The sequence below is a fragment of the Pogona vitticeps genome, chromosome 2 (assembly GCF_051106095.1).
Source record: "Pogona vitticeps strain Pit_001003342236 chromosome 2, PviZW2.1, whole genome shotgun sequence".
NCBI lineage: Eukaryota > Metazoa > Chordata > Lepidosauria > Squamata > Agamidae > Pogona > Pogona vitticeps.
The window spans coordinates 258910458-258933574 of NC_135784.1; the positions used below are offsets into that span (position 1 = coordinate 258910458).

Here is a 23117-nt window from a genome sequence, read left to right on the forward strand (position 1 = left end):
CCAATTAAACACTGTGGCAGAAAGTAGCAGGGCAGCTTGAAAAAGGAGGACAGACCACTCTTATTGAAAGCACAGGTGGAAATAGGGTGAGCCAAACTGCAGCAAAACGAAACAAATAATGAGCTATATGCCTGTCTGATTGCCCTCCTAGTGTTGAGACATTACAATTTTATATTCAAAATGACACTGAAGTCAACATAATACAGGTTTATCATCATAGAATTTTTATTAGAAAATTTATATTACATCATCACTCTCATAGATATAAAATCTTCCCAGAAAAAAAAAGATATGAAAACCTCTGAAGGAAAATCAGCTGGTGTCAAGAGACAGTAATGCAATTATGAAAGAACATTTGAACATGTTCACAGTCCTTAACATGGTTGAGCTCCCAAACAAGAAATTCAGATTCAGCTTTACAAGGAAGAACAAAGAGAATGTTTTCAAGTGTATATCATAGAGCACATGCTTCTTTTAGAAGTCCTGCTGAATTATCTTTAAAACTTAAAAGGAATGAATCCAGAGTTTCGTACTCTTAGTGACAGCATCCTCTGCACACAGTTCTTTTCAGACGGCTTCCAAGAGTAGAAAAGGAGAGGAAGATTCCTTTCTATGTCAGCACTAAGGGCCACCTCTGACACTGCTCTGTAGGGTATCAAACCTCTGGAGCAGATATTTAGAGATACAGGGAGCAGAAGGGAGAGCAAGGATTAACAAATTTGCTTCCTTCCTCTTCCATTAGCAGGTCAAAAACCTTCCAAAGAAAGAGGACATCCTTCCAACTGCTCTAGGCTTCGAAAATGGCACTAATCAAGACTATGTGAAAGTGTAATTGCAGAAAAACATTCACAAAAAAACAAAAGCTAATTGCTTACAGGGAAAAAAATCAATGTGAGATGGACAGTGATTCCGAAAACAAAGGAATTTATTCAATTAATTAATGTTACCACAAAAGGCTTTTTCCATATAAAGTAATTTTGAATTGAAGCAAACATCTTCTGCTTAAGAAACATTTAGACATGGTTTCAAAGCTGGTCCTGGTTAACACCGAGTGAACATCTGAGTAAGCCTGGTGTAAGCCTGGGTTACAGGAACCATGTTCTATCATAGGGAACAGTAACTTCAGATAGTCCAAGAGCCATTTTTGCCCTCCACTAGACTTCTTGAAAGCCAGGCTGGTGAGAGTTTTAAGGCCTAAAATGGGCAGTGTACGAGTACTGTATACAAATATATCACATAATTCTAGAGACCATGATTTTTGACTCTGTTGTCAATTTTTCTTCTGGGTTCATCACAGGAAACACACCCATTCTTCAAGCAACACATCACCTATTTTTCAGAGGTTTCCCAAAAATTTACCATCATGTTTTCTTTCCATAAAATAGTTATGGGACTTCCTGCTAAGATTTAAGAATTTTTTCTAAGAGTATTTAAACTTGAATGTTTCTTGCAGAAAATTATTCCTTTACAGCTTACTGTACTTCCTCCCTCCCCCAAATATATTTATCCAGTTTTCAACAATGAAGTACCATTAATATAATTTGATGTAGGTGAAATATAAAATAGAAAACCTCCATAATTTGAAAATTATAAAGATTATTTTAAATGTAATCTTTAAGCCTGGAATTTTAGCTAAACACACTTAACAATAACATGGCTCAAATCAGATAAAAAGACTAGACAAATGCATGAGCATAAGCCATTTTTCCAGTTACTAATACGTCTATCAGTTTTCAAGGAACTCATTTATGTTTGTACCACTAAACGTAGAAAAAGTGTTAGGGTTAAAGGAACCGGAATCATATTGAAGTGCAATTTACAGTGCAATCTTGTATCTGTGCAGAAGAAAGAGCCAAAAGGACTTACTCCAATGTAAGAATTTAGAAGATTGCAGCCTAAATTGCTTTGAAAGTTTTTGTACAACTTTTTACACCAGGAACTTTTAAATCGGGCCTAGAGGACCTTCTACTATCCAAACATTTCCTCCTTCAATTCCTATCAGTCTTCCAGCTTGGACAATGGTAGAGGGTTTTAAGAGCTATAGTTCAACATTTCTGATGCTTAAAAGTTTCCTATTCTTGTTTTAAATCCACACAGCTCCAATAACTCTGTGAAAAATACTTGATACAAAAATTAATAGTCACAAAGAAGTTATTTCTTCTCAGTAACAAACATTGGCAATGGAACCATGAACACCAGGGGTATTCTAAAACATTTAGGCACCTGATTTTCCATGTACTGTTTGCTGCAATATAATTGGCAATTCACCTTTTGCATGTCTTCAGTTTTCTGGGTATGCTGCACTTATAGCAGATCAATTCTACACAATTCTTTGTTCTCCCATTTTCTTTATGATATCATTTCACTACATTCAAATAGTCAAAACATTGAAAATACCATCAGCCCAAATTTGCTGTGGGAGATCACAGTGTGACCATCACTGTCAAATAAAAAACACATGTTTTTAATGTATTACTTTCACCCGCCCACCCTCCACAAACCCTGCATGGACACCAAAGGAGTAACAAGACATATCAAAAAAATAAGGCACATTTATTTTGATATGGTAATATTGAAATAGAAAAAAAACATTTCAGAGAGCATTAGTATCCAAATGTTTCATTAAAAAATCTTGTCCTCATGAAATTATAGACTTGACTTTCCGTATTTTATATATGGGAACAATTGCACACATCCCAATCTGTCAAGTAACAAAACGGAAAGTTATTTGTTTTTTATATTTCTAAAGGAAGATGAATCTGAAATTCCAGAATTTATGTTGTCCAACATGGTAGCATAAGGTGGTTAAAATCTTTCACTCTTCTCAAAGGCTCTTGAATTTCACTCTATTTCTAGAGTGGAATAAATGCAGACTCCATGTGGAACACATTGAAATTGTCATTTATACAAGTCTTAATAAGTATTTGGCCAATAGCTTTGCCAGAGCATAGTCAGGCTCAATACCAAGTTGTATCTGGGATTTCAACAATACATAATTATTTAAAAGCTGCCTACAGAGGAAAAAAAATCATTTGTAATCAATGTTGCCTTTCTTTTAAACAGAAAATCATAAATTTAGAAGCCATAAAGTAATATTTAACCTGAGATTCACTTTGTTGATGAGTAATAACTGTTTCTCCTCCAATTGTTGTATTTATACTGATGTTGGCATTTTATCAGAGAATACAAAAGTTGTTTGCATCATGGCTTTTTACGGTGCTGGAGATCAAATAAATTCTAAAATGAATTATTGTCACAGGATTGAAAAAGAATGTGCTTCTTATTGCACACCAATCTTTGAGAAGACGAAAGTTGCAAATCCCTCCTTACTATTCAAGTTCAAAAGTCACGTTTCATCTCAGCTGAATTCTGTATGTGTTTATCTCCATAGGGCTCATACTGATCTCACTCATGTTTCTGGCATCAGGTGGTGAATGCATCAAAGTTAAGGATGTTGGTGTAAGACTTTCCACATGGAATTTGTTAAAGAGTTTGTGCATCTTCAGCTGAAAATTTCAAAAGAAAAGACAATTACTCCTATTATATAACCTGACACAAACTTTAATTTCAATCTAATAGTAGCTATGGAGGATCCTGTCAGCAAACAAGTTAAAAAGAAGTTCCTAAATATAGAAATTTGAAAGCCACTGATCTGAAAATATGGCCTAGCAATCTCTAAATGATGTGGGCTAAAACAGGTATGTTTCCATGTATGTAAGTACACTTAAATGCTAACTGACAAAAAAGCCAGGCTTTAGTGTAATCATTACAATGCAACATTTGGCTTCCCAAGACAGGTAGGAATTACACCACAATGAGACAGAGGTTTCCATTAACATCTGAGAAAAACATGCAAGTCAACCATGAAAGCTTGTTTATTATTTTATGATAACTTGGTTGGTCTCAGTAAAATTATTACCCAAATTGATTTTGAAATTCCCTAAGTACTGTAGCATCACAAATTCCTTTGCTTTTTGTGTGTTTAGGCATTCGCAAATGGGACCCTGAAACATGGATGACTGATTTCCTAGCACCTGAAGATGGAACAAGGTTTGAAGGGTCTGGAGAACTCAAGCACATGTTCATTTTTTGGGGGTGACATTTTGGTGGATTTCCAAAGACCATCCTGTATCTGCTCTCTTAAGGATGTTGCGTTCCTTAAACAGCATGCAGCATGGCAAACATCTCTTAAAAACTTTGCAGTATGAGATTTTTTGTCATTTAAGTCATTCACAACAAAGCATGGTGCTGTCATTTAGAAGAAAGAGACTGAAAACTCATACAGGTTTGTCAGAATCAAGCCTGCAGTAGTCAAGTGGATCTCACTCAACTTATTTTACACATCCACCGTATGTGCAATATTAATTTATTGTACAATACCTTTCCCTGAGTGGTAGAGCAGAGGAGTCCCAGGTCTGTTCTTACGAATCTACAATCAAACCCCTTCCGGTGAACAATAAGGGCTGCTTCGTCTGATGGCCCTGAATCTGCCTGAAAATAAAAGGGAAAAAATGTTGGGGACAAATTAGCAAAAGCTTTGGGTAAAGACATAAACTTTGAATTTTGTTAAACTGGACATCATCCTCTGAGAAGACTCTAAGGAGAGAAAGAGAAACAGAATCAGGGAGACAGATATCATCCCAGAGTATGTTCTAGCTGAGCTGCCCTTCCCATCACAGGGACTGCTCTGTTGGAGGACCCCCAAAAGAGAGAGGGAGGCTCGGGACTGCCTCAAGCCTTTGGCTTCTGCTGCACTTTCCCTTTCCTCAGCCAAGGCAGCTCCGTGTGAAAAGTTCTATGAGAGAGGGACTTCCAGGCAAAGGCAACCACAGAGCCTGTTCTATCTGGACTGTTGTATTCCCCAAAGACAACCATTCACCTTGCTTGTTGTGTGGGAAGGTAAAAACCCTGCCCTGGTACCACTACTCTTCAGCAAATGGATTCCAGAAGCATACTGCTCTGAGCTTGGAGCTTCCACTGAGGCATTAAGTGCAACAGCCATTGATAAACAGATAGCCTCCTTTCACCAAATTTCTTTCAAGGACGATTAAGCTGGTGATTAAGAACATCATCTGGTAGAGGCACATTCCAGGTATGATATCACTAATGCATCAAGTTAACTAACACGCTGCCTGCTGCATGACACAAAGAAACAGCTTGCCTCTTCTGCAGACTTTTTACTATTCAGAACATTAATAAAGTGGTGCCTCGACTTGCAAACGTCCCTACTTACAAACATTTCCACTTACGAACAGCTCTGGTCGCAACATTTTGCTTCGACTTGTGAACAGAGCTTCCACTTACGAACAGATAAAAGGCAGGGAGAAAAGGTGGGCAATTCAAATTTCTAAGTGTAGGTGGCAACGAGGTTGCTTATTTGTACTGTAGCTCTTTCACTTTCGGCAGTTAGATAGTGTGTTGTCGGAGGAGGTTTGGGAGAGCCTCCTGCTTCGGAGTGAGTGTGTCTATGTGTCTGTAGAGAGGTAAGCTTCTGTTTTCTCCTGTTAAAACTGTTCTGGGTGGGTTTGGGCTGAGCCAGGTATGTTTCTGTGCTGTGTTGTTGGTGGCTTTGCTGTTTATTTTTGGTTTTTCCCCCTTCTTCTTAAACCTCAGCAACGGAGGTGGCTTTAGTGCTTGTTTCTGGAGTTTTTTTCTTCTTCTTAAACCTCAGCAACAGAGTGCCTTCCGACCGGGCGTGCTGTGTTCTTTTTAATTTTTTGGTTAATTTTTTCTTCAGCCAGAATGGATTAATCAGTTTTCAATGCATTCCTATGGGAAATGGTGCTTCAACTTACGAAAATTTCGACTTACGAACACCATTCCAATACGGATTAAGTTTGTAAGTCGAGGCACCACTGTATTTTAAAGTCTGGCCATTATTCATCTAATCTAAAATTATATATTTGTTATATTTTACCCCACATTTTCATTTAAAAATAGTGACATCTAATGTCCCTAGAACACAATTAAACCATAAAACCATTAAAAACAGCACTCTGTAAACTTGAAACTGATTTTAAAGTTCAGCTTAAAGAAATGTGTTTTCATACTCTTCTTCAAAGCCACAAGTAAAACGACTGATTGTAACTATGACATAAGTACATTTCACAGTCTGGTAACAAGACAAGAGACAGCCTCTCCAGTCTGCCCATCAAGCAAGCCTCTGCAGGCGATCGTTCCTTCAAGAGGACCTTTCTTGACCATCTTAACAGGTTTATAAGGAGACAGGAACTCCCTATTAAGGGCAATAAAAGTTGAACGGGGCTCAGAAAGCAACTGGCAACCAGTGCAGCTCTTCCATTATCACATTAGTATGATTTCAGTATCATTCTGCTAATATCCCATTTTTCTTCCAAGAAAGAGATTCAAGGCAAAATATATAAAAGACAAATGCAGTTACAATCAATTACAGTGGTGCCTCAACTTATCAACGCCCCTATGAACATTTCGACTTACGAGCAGCTCTGGTTGCAAAATTTTGCTTTGACTTGCGACCGGAGCTTCCACTTATGAACACAAAAAGACAGGGGGAAAGGGCAGGAAACTCAAATTGCTAACTATAGGTGGCCACAAGGCTGCTTCTTTGTAGCTCTTTCGCCCCAGCAGTTAGAGAGTGTGCGATCCAAGGAGGCTGCCTGCCAAGATAAGGTGCTGCTTTATAATTTTAAAAAATTGTTCTGGGTATTTTTGCAGTATGATTTTTGGCTGGGGGGTTATGTTTCTGTGCTGTGATGGGCCTTGAGGGGTTTGTTTTTTGGTTCCCTCCCTATTTCCAATTAGGCTTGGGGCGTTTGGTTGCTTTTGGGGTTTTTTCCCCCATTTTTGATGTGTCTTGCATGCTTCCCTTGCTTTTTGCTTTGTTCTCTGTGCTGATTCGACTTACGAACATCTTCTGGGACGGATTAAGTTCGTAAGTTGAGGCACACTGTACAACATTTTTTAAAAAAAACACAATTAAACATACTGCATGCTAAAACAAACTAAATAGAATCTATTTGAAGCCATCTAAAAAGCACATTTTAAACTTTTTTTTAAAGTACAGTGGTGCCTCGCTTAGCGAATGCTTCGTTTAACGATGAATTCGCTTAGCGAGGGGGTTTCTGGGGGAAACTACTGCCTCGTATAGCGAGGCAGTCTATGGAGGAAACTCGCATACCGATGTTTCCCCCATAGGCCCCCGGCGGGCGCTTCGGAGCGGCCGCGGGGAGAACTCTCCCGCGGCCGCTCCAAAGCGCCTGCCCTGAGAATGCCGGCTGGCTGGCCGGCGCTTTGGAGCAGCGCGGGAGAGGTCTCCCCGCAGCCGCTCTGAATCGCCGGCCAGCCTGCAGGCATTCTCCGGGCGGGCGCTTTGGAGCGGCCGCGGGGAGAACTCTCCCGCGGCTCCTCCGAAGCGCCTGCCCTGAGAATGCCGGCCGGCTGGCCGGCGCTTCGTAGCAGCCGCGGGACAGGTCTCCCCGCAGCCGCTCTGAATCGCCGGCCAGCCTGCAGGCATTCTCCGGGCGGGCGCTTTGGAGCGGCCGTGGGGAGACCTCTCCCGCGGCTGCTCCGAAGCGCCTGCCCCGAGAATGCCGGCCGGCTGGCCGGCGCTTCGTAGCAGCCGCGGGAGAGGTCTCCCCGCGGCCGCTCTGAATCGCCGGCCAGCCTGCAGGCATTCTCCGGGCGGGCGCTTTGGAGTGGCCGCGGGGAGACCTCTCCTGCGGCTGCTCCGAAGCACCTGCCCCGAGAATGCCGGCCGGCTGGCCGGCGCTTCGTAGCAGCCGCGGGAGAGGTCTCCCCGCAGCCGCTCTGAATCGCCGGCCAGCCTGCAGGCATTCTCCGGGCGGGCGCTTTGGAGCGGCCGCGGGGAGACCTCTCCCGCGGCTCCTCCGAAGCGCCTGCCCTGAGAATGCCGGCCGGCTGGCCGGCGCTTCGTAGCAGCCGCGGGAGAGGTCTCCCCGCAGCCGCTCTGAATCGCCGGCCAGCCTGCAGGCATTCTCCGGGCGGGCGCTTTGGAGCGGCCGCGGGGAGACCTCTCCCGCGGCTCCTCCGAAGCGCCTGCCCTGAGAATGCCGGCCGGCTGGCCGGCGCTTCGTAGCAGCCGCGGGAGAGGTCTCCCCGCAGCCGCTCTGAATCGCCGGCCAGCCTGCAGGCATTCTCCGGGCGGGCGCTTTGGAGCGGCCGCGGGGAGACCTCTCCCGCGGCTGCTCCGAAGCGCCTGCCCCGAGAATGCCGGCCGGCTGGCCGGTGCTTCGGAGGGGCTGCGGGGAGGCCTCTCCCCGCGGCTCCTCCGAAGCGTCAGCCAGCCCCAGCTGGTAGCCAGCCCGGGCCGCCTACCCGAGCCGTTCTCGGACGCCTGGACGTCCGAGAACGGCTGGGGTAGGCGGCCCGGGCAGGCTACCAGCAGCGGGGACAGAGGGGGGGGGTATCGGGAAGGTTTCCAGGTGAAAGCCTGGAAACCTTCCGGACACCCCCCACCCTGCAGCCGCCGCTTGAAGCCTGCCCAGGCTGCCTACCCGAGCTGTTCTCGGACGCCTGGACGTCCGAGAACGGCTGGGGTAGGTGGCCCGGGCAGGCTACCAGCAGCGGGGACAGAGGGGGGGGGTATCGGGAAGGTTTCCAGGTGAAAGCCTGGAAACCTTCCGGACACCCCCCCACCCTGCAGCCGCCGCTTGAAGCCTGCCCAGGCTGCCTACCCGAGCTGTTCTCGGACGCCTGGACGTCCGAGAACGGCTGGGGTAGGTGGCCCGGGCAGGCTACCAGCAGCGGGGACAGAGGGGGGGGTATCCGGAAGGTTTCCAGGTGAAAGCCTGGAAACCTTCCGGACAGCCCCCCACCCTGCAGCCGCCGCTTGAAGCCTGCCTACCCGAGCTGTTCTCGGACGCCTGGACGTCCGAGAACGGCTGGGGTAGGTGGCCCGGGCAGGCTACCAGCAGCGGGGACAGAGGGGGGGGTATCGGGAAGGTTTCCAGGTGAAAGCCTGGAAACCTTCCGGACACCCCCCCACCCTGCAGCCGCCGCTTGAAGCCTGCCCGGGCCGCCTACCCGAGCCGTTCTCGGACGCCTGGACGTCCGAGAATGGCTGGGGAAAGCAGCGCGGGGAGGCTTCAAGCGGCGGCTGCAGGGTGGGGGGGGTGTCCGCTCCCAGCGACCCCCCACGGCTTGGATCCAAGCTGTGGGGGCAGGCTGAGAGGGTGGTGGGATTGGGATGCCTTTCAGGCATCCCGGGTTTGGATCCCACCCGCCGCCGGTTACCCTAACCGGCGGCGGGTGGGATCCAAGCCCGGGATGCCTGAAAGGCATTCCAATCCCACCACCCTCCCCCCGCGGCTTGGATCCGAGCCACGGCGGCTACCCCAGCCATGGCCGGACTCTAGGGAGTCAAGCCATGGCTGAGTTAGCCGCCGTGGGTCAGATCCAAGCCACGGGGGGAGGGAAAAAACCGGATAATCCATTCCTATTGGAACGGATTAACCGGTTTCCAATGCATTCCTATGGGAAATGGTGCTTCACATAACGATGTTTTCACATAACGATGTTTTGTTTGGAACCAATTAACATCGTTATGTGAGGCACCACTGTACCATGTTCTCCTTCAAAAAAAGAACAAAAAACACAACCCCAGTCCCTTGCCAAATGCCTGCCTAAACAAAAAGAGCAGCAAGGAAGGAACCAGCATGGCTTCCCTTGGGAAGAAGTCCTACAGCCTGCAACAGTCCCAACATTATGTATCAGTTAAAGCAGGGGTCCCCAACCCCCAATACATGGCCCGGTGCCGGCCCGTAGGCTTGCTGGAACTGGGTCGTGGAGATGGATCTCTGCCCCCCCACACGGTGGGCGCGTCACGCTTGCAAAGGGGTGTGTCGTGTTTGTGGACTGACACACCCACTGGAAAGCGTGACACATACCCCCGCGGGTGCGGGGGTGCCACCACACCCTCACACAGAGCTTGCATCCCCCAAATGGTCTGCAATCCCAAAATAGGTTGGGGAATGCTGAATTAAAGTTTACTGCCGTATTTTTCATCAAATTAAGCTCCTGGATGCTCTGCGAGACTGGCCCCACATAGAGCCAATTTCAGTAGCCAAGGCATGATGTAACTAAGGCATAGATGACAACTGATGAATCAAGTCAACTCAGAAAAGGTTGCAGTCTGTATGCAAAGCAGAAATTGTAAAAAAAAAACCCACTCTCATTGCCACTTTGGAGTCCAATACAGAGTCAAGGCTCTCAACCTCATCTTTTAATGGGAAGAAAATCCTTTCCAGAACAGGATGAATCCCAGTCCTTCTGACAAGTAACGTATCTGTCTACTCAGAGATTAATTTCAGCTTATTTCACCCTCCTTTATCACCAGGCAAAATTCAATATGTCAGCTATATCTTTGCTATGAGAAGAGAAGGGGCAACAGAGCTGGGTGTCATGAATGTACTGATGATGCCTCACTCCTAAGCTTCCAATGATCTCACACAACTGCTTCATACTGATGCTAAATAACATAGGTCTCAGAATACTTCAAAGGGAATGATATAAAACAGTGATCTCCCAGCACTACCTTCTAGGTATGAACTGATGGGAAGGATCTGAATCATTGCAATCCAGTGCCTCCAGTCTAGCCAGACCATGGTCAATGGTACTGAAAACTGCAAGAGGTCCAGGAGGACTAATAGGGCAGCACTCCCCCACCATCTCCTCACCAGAGAAGACAATCTACAAGGCAACCAAAGCAGTTCCACATCATAGTCAAAAGTTTGACTGCCATCGTCCAGCTGATCAGCATCACCCAGTAGTGTTGCAGCACAATTACCTTCTCAACTGCCTAAGCCAAAAATGCATATCTTCCCCAGTTTATTTAAACAGGAATATGGCATAGAAATATAGCAGTACCATGATGACCGTATTATACCACCCCCCCTTTCTGAGAAAGGATGTAATATAAGCGTGACATATCTGGGATGAGTGCTGTTTTAAAATGTTATCATCTTCTCAGTTACCAATACCTGCAATATTCTCTCTCTCTAACTTCAGTCAAAGTATTACAATCTACTAATGCAAAAGCTCAACTTTCTTTGCATTTTGAGATTGGTTTAAATATGTTACTATTTATTTTTCCAATAATATGCATCATTAGCTAGAGAAATCCACAATTTTATTGTTGCTAATACAAGAATGGTGGTTTGGAGTTTGTAAAATGCAAGACATTTATCATTCTCTACTTCAGCAGTTTCACATAATGAAAGCGTATTTATATAAAAAATAAATTTCAATTGGTATATCTGTGCTGTAAAAAAGCAGAACGCATCTATAAATCTGAATTCACAGAATTATACAACTGTATTTGCAGAGTACACTTTTGGGAGGAAAAATGCTGTGGATTTTGATTTGATTATCACAGCAGCCACACTTAAGTTCCTATTTTCTATAATAGCCGCCTAGAGTAGACTATCTGGCCAGATAGGCGGGGTATACTGTAAATCTAAATGAATGAATGAATGAATGAATGAATGAATGAATGAATGAATGAATGAATGAATGAATAAGGTGGCTGCACTGGTTGTCCAAAGTTTTTTGACATGACCTGGGCAATTGGTATCAATGATGTTCCAATTTCTGAGCAAAAGATATTGAGATAGCATTCAGTTTCCTCTCAGCAAATTCCGTAAGATTTCAATTGCATTTTCCAGAACAAATAGTTTGTATCTATTAAACAGAATATTACAGAAATATTTGTTTTAACTTACCTTGGACTGGATTGTCCTTAAGTTAACCATATGCATATCACAGGGCATGGATGAAAGTAGTGGAGAAAAAATATTCAAAAGTGATGGGACACCCGCTTCTGCATAAACAACCATGGGAATCAGAGGATGATTTAGGAAAGATGATGTTATGTGACTAAGGAGAGAGGGATAGCTGACTGATGACTTTTCTTCTTGCTAGGAAAAAAAAAGATAATAGTGAACAATTTGGATATAATTATTTATATTGATATATGAACTTAGCAATAAAACTAAGGTTTAAATCCAACCGTTAGTCCCAACTAGAATAGAGCCACCGAAGAGCAGGACTTCTTAAGCCAATAGTAATCCAAGTCACATGGAATCCATGGATCTACTCTAGTCAGGATTAAAGATGAGATTTATACCTATCGTATTTTTCGCTCCATAAGACACACTTATTCCCCCCAAATAGAGGGGGAGAAAGTATGCACGTCTTATGGAATAAATACAGTAAAAAAAGGGTTTGGCCACCACAACCCAGAAGCCTCCCACTGCCATGCTGGGAGGCCTCTGAACTGGCACCAGAGACTGCTTGCTGTTTGGACCTCACCATTCTGCACTGCTAACTTTCCAGGATCTGCTTACCACAGCCCACCTGGAAAACCAGCAAGGCCAACAGGCCTATGGTAGCAGGCAGTGAAAACAGCAAAGGACCAAAGGGAAAAAGGTGATTCTAGAAAGACCAGGGAAAACCATAAACACAGTCCCCCACTTAGGTAGTTGATTTTCCCACATTTGGGGAAATCACAGGGGTCAGCACATCCAAAGTGCAATAGATGAGCCTTACCCTGGGAAAACCACTTTTACAATAATGGTATCTACCCTGCCAGGTATGAGTTAGAATGGGCCCTGAAAATTCTTCCCCTTTCTATGCCCTATCCCCCAAAGGCATGGTGATCAAAAGAGGCCAAGAGACCTACTCAGTGTTTTGGGGTGCCCCACAGAACCCCCATCAGGGGCTAGAATGTTCCTCCCACAATCCTCCAGTGCACAGATATTAGCATACCTAATATGCGGGGAAGGCAGGGAAATTCAAACTTTCAGTTAGTTAAGAGGCTGCTTGTCTGCTTCCTTGCTAGTCCAAGCAGTTAGAGAGCTGGGAGAGAGACCTGGGACTGCCTGGTATTGTCATTTTAAAATGTAAAATTTAGTTTAAAAGCTGTTTGTTTGGGGTTATAGTGCTTGGGTGAAAAGGTGCTCCGTTTGAGTTGAAACCTGCTTGTGTAGAAACGTACATGCTTTCCTTAAAAATTTGCTTGTTTTTCTTTAAAAGCTGCTTGTTTTGGGTTAAACCGTGCTTGGGTGAAAAGGTGCTCCATTTGAGTTGAAACCTGCTTGCCTGGGAAGCATTTCAGACCAGCGCCGATCAGCTGTTAGGTGGGGAAAGGGGAGGGGGAAGGAGCAGAGAAGAGCACAAAATGGCTGCTGGCTGCCTGCTGGCTTTTAGCTGTTTGGGGCTCTTTTTTTACTGTTCTGGGGTCTACCAAGGCACTGTGAAGAGCTGGGCTCAGTCTACAGTACCTGGTAAGTGACTTTCTTTTAATTTTTAAAAAGTTTCTGACCTTTTTCCCCATAAGAATGCATTAATTAATTTTCAGTACATTCTTATGAGAAATTTGGATTCGACTTGCAAACTTTTCAACTAGTTCTGGGCATCTAATAGAGAATGTATTTCCAAAGGGTGTTGCAGCAAGGAAACTAACTGTGCCTCGTGACTTCTAACTGGATTACAGTACCTCCTTCATGATTTCAGCTACTATAGTTTGTATTCAGTTTTTTTGGCTCATCAATAACATTGTTCATGGCTGTTGTGCCTTGCATGCTATAAATGTTCAATTATGTTAGAAACCCGAGATTTGGTCTTATGCTGAGCATGTGCTACTACTGGTGAATTGGTTAAGCTTTGTGTTGCTGTTCTTTTGCATAACCTAAAATAAATAAGGAAAACCAGCTGTTAAATAGTTTAATTCCACTATTTATCCTCCACACAACTAAAAGGGACCTCTCAATGCAGTGCCAAATCAGACAAACCATTTCTAACTTAATATAGGCTCGAGCTGTAGATGGGCAGAGTTGCACAACAATCTCATCTGTCATTGAGACATTTCTATAAGCACGGGGAGAAGGTGGATGAAAGGAAATGTAAAATATAGGTAGTGTGGTATAGGTCTTATCACTGGCTGATAATGGTCTATATGTACTTGAATTAAATTTATGGTACACAAATTTATGGTACATAAACTAGAGTACACAAAGCTTTAAGTCTCTCCATTTGTTAATGATAGTGGTAATGGTTCTTAATGCCACTGTTGACTGCTGTCCACTTTACATAGTTCAAATGTTATTCTGTTATAGTTTATTAAATATTTTATTACACTATTTGGTTCAGAATATATTTTCCCTGTTTTCCTCCTCTAAAAATTATGTGCGTCTTAAGGTCCGGTGCATCTTATGGAGCAAAAAAAAAACCTGTACTTATTTAGATTATCTACTGTAACAATAATACCGATTTCTGCTTATATTGTATGGATGCATTCTGTTGGCCTCAAACCTTGGTCAATGTGTTCAGAATGTGTGTATTCATGTGGAATGTACCCACAAGTAGGATTATGTAAAATGTAATGTTTATGTAATTGCTTAGACTTTGAAAATGCCTAGCTAATAACCTGGGAGCTGCCAACCAATAATTCATTATCCACAGCATAATTTACTCTCAAGAGAGGCAGAATTTCTGCTACAGATTATATAGTCCTATGTGTTCTTGAAACTATTTCTTAAATAACTTGACCTTTACCTCCCTGGAATTTATAAACGAAATTGAATAATGCTTGTTGTAAAGGTGTTTCTGAGGTAAAGTTACTGGATCCACTTTTGCTACAAGTACTAACAGTGTGAACAAGACGTCTGTGCTTCCTTAGCAAGTGATAATCTTTTTCTCCTTTGTTCACGTCAGATGCAATCCAATGGTGCTCCCAGACCAGAAGGATGAGTTGACAGGGCACTGCCATTGCCCAGGGGATGCCTCACATTCTTTGTGGGAGGCTCCTTCCATGTCCGCCAGCAAATGAAATTATATAATACAGCATATAGGAGGAATTCACAATTGTGAACATGTGAGGATGGCATATCAGGCAAAAAGAAAAGAAAAATAGAATAATTCTAACCCCTATATTTTAATGTGAGCAAACTGAGGAAGTAGACCTGCCCATGAAAGCTCACATTAAAATATAACAGTCTTTAAGGTGCCACAATGTTTTGTTCTTCTTTATTTTTTATTTTTATTTTGGTTATGCCTGACATGCTAGAACAGACTAACACAGGTACTTTTTCTCAAACTACTACTATGTAAGGACAGGACACAAACTACCTCCTGCCTCCCTGCAAATCATTGCTTGTGGAGAGCAACATTCTAAAGAGGAGAGTACCATATTTTTCCATGTATAAAACAACTTTTTTCTTAAATAACTTGAGAAAAAATTGAGGGTTGTTTTATACATGGAAAGCAGATGTTTACCACTGCCTTTTGCAAAGGCACGGAGCTTAGCAAAAAAGGAAAGGAGAAACGCCTCCCCTTCCTTTTTGCTAAGCCTTGCATGCCCTTGCCTTTTGAGAAGGCACGGAGCTGGGCAAAAAGGAAGGAGAGTCATTTCTCTCTTCCTTTTTGCTCAGCTTCGTGCCTTCTCAAAAGGCAAGGAAAAGCAGCGGTCACTTTGACAGCCACTTTCCTTGCCCTTTGTGAAGGCATGGGGCTTAGTAAAGAGGGAGCCCTTTGATCTAATTTGGGGTTAGAAAACGGGGCGGGGGTCGTCTTATACATTGGGTCATCTTATAAACAGAAAAATGTGAATGCTGTTTTTCTGGGTTCTGGTACTTTGTTACATGCTGAAGTAATATATTCACAGATATTACATTAGCATGTAGCAAAAGTACTACTTTTTTTGGATAATTACTCTTCATGTGAGATCAGAGCATAAAGTAATTGGGCTAGCATAGCCTCTGTCATCACATGTTCAGTTTAGCCCTGTTATGAACACATCAATAGGCCTTCTAAATACCCTAAAGGGTTGGGGAGAGAAAAAAGTGGAAAAAATTATGACACTCTAAGGACATACATTGTGACTTTATAGTTAGACATGGGAACTAAAACAAGAGGAGAAGGGAGCTAGATTTTCCTGCAAATAGCCCTCTGTGGGAGGGATGACATCAGGCCCTGCTTCCTTTGTCATCATGTTCCGAGACAAGCACTCAAGGAGCTACAATTCACTTCACCCAGATACCAGGAGTTGCTGCTCCATGTACTTCCCAGTAACCCCCCACCCCAATTTAAACAAAACCTGGATTTGAATAGTGAAAGATTATTCTTAAGAGTTACAAAATCTCCTTGCAAGTGTGCTTATACTTTCAAGTCTAATAAACTATAGTAAATTATTAATTCATATACAAAAATTTTTGTAATACTATTCCTACCATATCTACGCCATTTCTTTTCTCCAACAGAAGTCGGAATAGATTAGCTGTGATTTTGTTATCTTGTACACCTTGTCCTAAGCCTCGATTGTCATCTTGCAGAAGCCTACGGTCCATGATGACTTCTAATTGTCCTAAAAACAAATATTTGTATTTGGTTCTATCAGTATGCAATTAAATGCATGCATTATGTTGCTACAGTACAGAATATACACCATTCTTTGAACAGACAAATGCTAGTAAATGTTCAGCTATAAGTTTCACATGAACAAAAATATGCTTATAAATTAATTAAAATGCATTTAAGAAAGAAAGCCTACATCTCCTCTCACTTTAACATATTTGCACAAAGTCAAAGTTTAAAACATTCATGTCACAGCATTCTTCCAGCTATACTACTTTCTCCTTTCTATTTGGGTACCTAAATTTCTTAATTACTCACTTCTTATGGATCTTTGTAGTATATCACCAGAATAATACAGTTAATTTTCTCCATATTCACTCTGAACCTTCATTTACTTACCACTTTTCAAACTTGCAACTCCAAGAGACTGAGCTGAATGAAGAGTCAAGCGAATCTTGCTATCCTGGACATAAACCATTGTAGTCATTGGATAAAAATTTGCTTGAAGAGGCAATTTGCTCATTGTCTGTCTAGGCTGAATCTGCATTATCAAATATGACTTCATTAAGCTTCACCGTGAATTATAAAGTAAGACACATAGTAAAATTATTTTAAAGATATGAACAAAGAAGCAAAGAACCCATGCAGATATACACTGGCTCTAAACCTTAGAGCACAGATACCTTATCCACTGTGCTTAGAATTAATGAATGGTAATTACCTGGTATCCATTGAGGTCTGTGTAAAACTTATTATGGCTTTCTATATCAGATGAAATTCTCATTGCAATCTCATAATTATTTTCTCCCCTGATGTCCACAATATTGGATATCTCAGGAGACTGTCCTTCTAGCCCTAAACAGAAAAAAGAAGTCATGATTGTGCAATAATGTCTGTCAGACCTCTTACATTAAGTGTCAGACAGCTTGTTGTGCCCCACAAACCCTCTATGACTTTATTTTTGCAGCTCAACGGGAGTCACAAAAAAGGTGGACTCACATAATTCTACAGCTCTTGGTCCCCTATATCCAGAAGCACAATTCTGGACATGAACAAAGCTGGAAACAATTATATTCTATATATCAGGGGTCCCCAACCCCTAGTCCGTGATCCGGCAGTGGTCCGCGGCCAAGACAGAACCTGGCCGTGGACACAGATCTCCTGCTCCCCCATGAGCACCCCTCTGCAAGTGTGCCCCATGCATGAGCATGCTCCACCCCCTCTGAGCGTGAATGCGCATGAGTGTGACAAACTCCCTGCGAGCATAACATGCCCCCCGCGCACGAGGGCAACACCCCCACGAGCCTGACACCCCCCCCAGCGAGCGTGCCACGCCAGTCCGCAGTTGGGAAAAGGTTGGGGACCACTGCTATATATGATATACTGTATACCAGCTTTCCAGCAGGAGCCCCCCTAATCCAAGCAAATACAGACAATAGCAACAAATTACATGGTTGTAATTCCAAATAAATGGAAGTAACTATGTTCAACAAACTCAGATGCAGCACAGTTAAAGCCTTATTTGCTGTCTTTTTCCATCCCAGCTACAAAGCAAAATAACAGAGTAACCTAACAGTCACTGCACCAAATAGTTAAACTACTTACAAATTGTATTTATTGGTCAAAATTCTGTTGCTTAGCACAGTAAAACACACTAGAGTAGGTCCACTGAATTAATGTGAGTCAATTCGACTGGTAAATTCTATTGATTCAGATGGGCCTGTTCTAACCATGATTTACTATTTTAAAGTAGAGCAGGCCCATTTGAATCAAAGGAGTTTATGGAACAGTCAGCTCACCAAACCCTCAGTGATTCAGTAGGTCTACTCTAGTTAGATTAACTATGTTAAGAAACAGGATTCTGGCCATTGAAAATTATATTATCATTCTGTCAAAGACTGAACTCATAGATGCCAACAGTAACTGTTTATGATTATTCTACTAGATAGAAATGCAGTTTAAATAGAAGAAAAAAAAGAAAAACCCAGAGCATATGCAGTGGTGCCTCGCATAGCGATCGCTTTGTTTTACGACGAAATCACTTTGCAACAAACTTTTTGCAATCGCAAAAGTGATCGCTTTGCGATGTTCCCTATGGGGGAATTTCGCTTTGCAATGATCGGTTCCCTGCTTCGAGCACCGATGATCGGTTCCCTGCTTCGGGCACCGATCATCGCAAAGCGATGATTTTTTAACAGCTGATCGGCTGTTTCAAAATGGCCGCCCGCTGTGTTTAGGGTCGGATTTCTCACTTTAGAGGCACCGAAAATGGCGGCACTATGGAGGATCTTCGCTTAAATGAGTTTTCAGCCCATAGGACCGTATTGAAGGGGTTTCAATGCGTTTCTATGGGCTTTTTAATATCGCATAGCAACGTTTTCATTCTGCTGTGATTTTTGCAGAACGAATTAACGTCGCTATGCGAGGCACCACTGTATATGAAAAAAACAAAAGATTTTTAAAGAAAAAAAGCAATGCAAATTAACCCTCATATAATAATAATTCTATGTCATCAAGTTGATTCCAATTTATGTCAACCCTTTAAAGAGTTTTCCAGATGTAGAGTATTCATTCCATCTTGTGAGGGTACTCTGGTACTATGCAACTTGCCCATGGCTACACAGTCTGTCTCTTCTCCCAGGAGGCCCAGTGGGGAATCAAACTCCCAGCCTTTGCATCTGCAGCCAGACACCTAACTCACTGAGCTATTCATCATCTCACGAGGGACATTTTATCTTCCCCCACATATGCCTGAGTCATATTATGTTGAAGAATTAACACAGAATTTTTTATGACAATGCTACTTGAAGAGTTATAATCAATGTTCCTAGGCTTCAGGATTTGCCATTTTCCCCCTTTCTTTCACAGCCAAAAAGACAAGAAATGAAAGGGGGGTGGGAGAGAAAAGCAAGAAATTTTTGCTCAAAATTTCTTTTTCCTTTACCTCAATGGCTAAAATGACTTTAAGTCACTGTGTACTTTTTCATCTCAGCCAATGTAATATATTGAGTCTCTCTCTCTCTCTGTGTGTGTGTGTGTGTGTGTGTGTACTTATGACTACTAAACAAAAGTGTGAGCAAAATGTTTTGGCTTTTGCCTACTTCAGTCGTTTTGGCTGACTGTGATGCTGTTTAGTTCTTATTCTCTTCTCCCCCCCTCCCTCAATGCATATCTCACTTAAGTGGGTTCCAGAAATACTACAACACTGACTTGAACACTGAAAAAGAAATAAATACTTTCCAAGCTGCTTCATTTTTAAATTTTTCATTCTGTAACATCAAAAACCAATCTGGAATTTTATGTCTTGAAGCAAAAAAGCTTTTTTAAAAAATCAATATACCGAGCAGAATCCTATTGGATTTTTATGTACACAGGAAAGAAATCATAGAGGTTGCCATGGCAAATTACAGCTAATTGCAGCTAAATAACAGCATGTCAGACATGCAACCAGGTGAGTGACTAAGCAAGCAACTGAGATGAGAGTGGTACTTTGTCCATTAGCAGCTGTGGTTTACATAATGCCTCTCATACATGTGTAAAAACCCAATAGCATTCTGTACATGGTTAACAGAGCATGGTTAATTTAAATAAAACTCTTCAAGATATAATAATCTGATAGGCAGGTTCACAGAACAGAAGATAAACTTCAGGTGCTCAAGTCACTTTAGTAAATTTGAAGACTTTTTAAAAGTACGTTAAATTATACCCAGAAACCAGACACTAGTAAAATATACATAATCACTTGAGTAACACATGCATCATTGCCCGCTCTACTTAAAATTTTGGCTGATAAGATCTGCAATGACTGAAGTTTAAAAATGCATTTGAAAAGCAGTCCCAAATACAATGCTTTACAGAAGTCTAGCTTGAGGCAGGCTGATTGAATTTGACAGGTAAAAAAGACTGTTTTTGAAGACCTCCCACTGCAGTGAAAAGAGTTGTTTCGAAGCTAGAACTAGATGTAAAACAGTCAAGTATCTTCACACACGCTACATTAAAAGGGCACAACTTGAAACCTTTAGCAAACAAAAGAACACAGTTGTTCAGCCGTATTTGCTAATGTTACATTACCATGAACTTTGTAAAGCCGTACTGTGTGAGTCAAATGATGAAAAAAGCTAGTGACTTCAGAAAAAATCCTCCCATGTGTAACTCGTATGATAGGTGGATCAGAAAAAACATAGGGCTGCAGAAAGAGAGAAAGGCAAAAATTAGATTTCTACATCCTCTGCACACTAAGTGGTGCTTGAAAAAGGAACAGGGTACTGCTCTCACCTGTTTCTAAACAGACTCCAAAAATGCTGAGAGAGGAAATCTGACACTTGTACTGCTTCTTTTACTACCTCTGTGGAATGGCTGAAACAGCACTAAGGAATGCACTTCATATATAAGGGAGGTGACAACTGGGTAACATTTAATAAAGGGGGGGGGGCAAACTCCAGAGACCCAAATGCAGCTTATATTCCGGGAAAGCCACAGCCACTTGCAGCAAATGAGAATTTTTAACTGAAACAGTCCTTTGCTATGGGGGGGGGGGGGGGGATGGTGTGTGTATGTTTGCTAAGGGCTTTCAGCACATGGGAAACATCAGCCCTCAACCCACAAGGGCAGGAATTATAAGTATTTCACATAATCCACAGTAAGCTTTTTATTGCAAGTTGTTGGGAAACTGGCATGAAACTGCCTGTTTCACTCACTTTGCTTTAATGTGAATCCTTGCATGAAAACAGGATATGGAGCAACCACCAGTACTGACAGGGCAGGGGTCAGCACGGCCTTGCCCGCTTGCCACATGGGGGAAAAGGAACTGCCGGATCTGCCCTGCCACCACCAAAAACAACAAGCCCAACCAGCCAGTACTGAGGTGGCCGGGGAGCCCCTTCCCCTGCACTAGCCAATGAGTGGGGAGTAGTCAATGACAGTGAAAAGTGGAGTATGCTGAAATTCGATGAAATAGCCCTTTATGATAATAGAAAGGACCCATTGGTCCTTGATGATTCAACCCCATGCACTAAGGAAAGGGTATAACCTTGTTTGAAATGGAGTGGAAATAGTGGTGGAAGATGGAAGGGGTTTATTGATACTGCTTACCCTTCTATTGGTGTCAAAAGGGTTGTTGACATGGTTGCTGTTGTTGGGGTTGAAAGGATGGTGCGGTAGATGTTGACGGGCCAGAAAGGGTTCTATCCTGCATTTGTGGCTCCTCCAACACCAACTATCAAGCCACCATGGGAGCTTACAATAGGCAACTATGGAATAAGATCCTCCCCATTATTCAAGCGGCTCCTGAGTCTTCTAAGAATGAAGCCCTAAATATTTATGCTGAGGCTTCTACTCCGGCCAAACAGCAAAAAAATGCTTCCTACCACACTGCTGATGCCACGTCTAAGGCAATGGCAACATCTATTGCCCTTAGATGCCATGCCTGGCTTAGGTCAGCTGGCATAATTGATGATACCAGATCAAGAATTGAAGACCTTCCATTTGATGGCGCTGGCCTTTTCAATGAAAAAACAGACAAATGGACAACCTTCATAAAAGGTTTAAAAACAGCTCGATCATATTCCACCCAGCAAACATTTTGATACCAGCGGCCCCGGTACCATAGACAGTCCTTTGTCTAACAGCCATTTCAGCGATTCCGCCAACCATACTGTACATACAAGGTGATTGAAATAAAAGAAGCAACTACCAGTTGCAGAAAACGCTCAATCATTCTAGCTCTCTCCAAAATAGGTATAACCTAAGTGGCGGCTAAAAGGAACTTCTGGTGGATGGAGGGGACTTCTGGCGGGTGGAGCATGCACTCCATGGGGGAACGTCCCACTAATCACATGTCTTTAAGCTCTAGAAACTTCCGAGAGGTCCTGCACAGGCGCAGAACAATCCAATTGTGTGCATTCACAGAGGCCACGAAGAAGAACTTGGCAGTATTCCTCTAATACCCCTTACAGCAGTGGTTCCCAACTTTTGGTAACCAAGGTGTTCTTGGACTACAATTCCCAGAAGTGCTGGCTGGTATTTCTGGGAGTTGCAGTTCAAGAACAGCTGAGTTACTCAAGGTTGGGAACCATAAGCCTTTGAAAACACAAGCAAAAGATTTTAACAAATGGCACTGTGAAGATGCAAAAGAGGGCTTCATTTTGGCTCCTGGAGTGTAAGCATGGATTTAGCCTGCAGGCTCAATTTTGCCCGTCCCTGCTGTATATCCTTGACTAAAATCCTGTTGCTTAGCATAATAAATCACACTAGAGTTGTTGAAATAGCAACCGGCATATTGTGCCTTTAAAAGATTTTGATGGGAGGGACTTTGAATGCATGTCAATCACATAGAGTAACCTATGGTTTCACTCTGTACCTCAGTGTCTATTTCCTGCCTTTTTACCTCAGTTAGTGTCAGTCAGGAACTGTCCAGATTTAGTATCAGTTTTAAAAATGAATTTGTGAATACAGTAGGACCCCCGTATCTGCTGAATCAGTATCCATGGTTTCACTTATCCAAGGTCTGATAATAAAAATAAAAAACCCTAGAAATCGCACGGTCTCTTACACCCTTTAGTGGCCAGTTCTGATAATACATGTGAAAATAATTTTTTTCCAGATATTCTTTCTTTTACCATGCTATGTATAGTGTTCGCTATTATCTATGGCTTTCAGCAGTTGCGAGAATGCTTGGAACCAATCTTCCATGGATACTGGTTTCCTACTGTATGTTAATGTTTATAAATGCAACAGGCAGGTTAAATAATGTCAGTGTTCAGTGTATATAT

At 42.8% G+C, this 23117-nt stretch overlaps 1 protein-coding gene and 1 pseudogene across 1 annotated transcript in view; both read right to left on the bottom strand.

Annotated features, from left to right (window-relative positions):
- Nucleotides 1–203: 203 nt before the first annotated feature.
- Nucleotides 204–23117, bottom strand: part of MAN2A1 (mannosidase alpha class 2A member 1) — an 88158-nt gene continuing 65244 nt past the window's right edge. The window contains exons 16-22 of the mRNA XM_020779994.3: nucleotides 20419–20533; nucleotides 17069–17202; nucleotides 16747–16888; nucleotides 16224–16357; nucleotides 11718–11912; nucleotides 4381–4491; nucleotides 204–3506 (exon numbers count right to left, since the gene is read on the bottom strand). Coding sequence (XP_020635653.2) covers nucleotides 3354–3506; nucleotides 4381–4491; nucleotides 11718–11912; nucleotides 16224–16357; nucleotides 16747–16888; nucleotides 17069–17202; nucleotides 20419–20533 — 984 coding nt within the window. The 3' untranslated portion in view covers nucleotides 204–3353. The remainder of the gene's footprint in view (nucleotides 3507–4380; nucleotides 4492–11717; nucleotides 11913–16223; nucleotides 16358–16746; nucleotides 16889–17068; nucleotides 17203–20418; nucleotides 20534–23117) is intronic.
- On the bottom strand, nucleotides 12440–12594 carry LOC140705160 (U1 spliceosomal RNA; annotated as a pseudogene).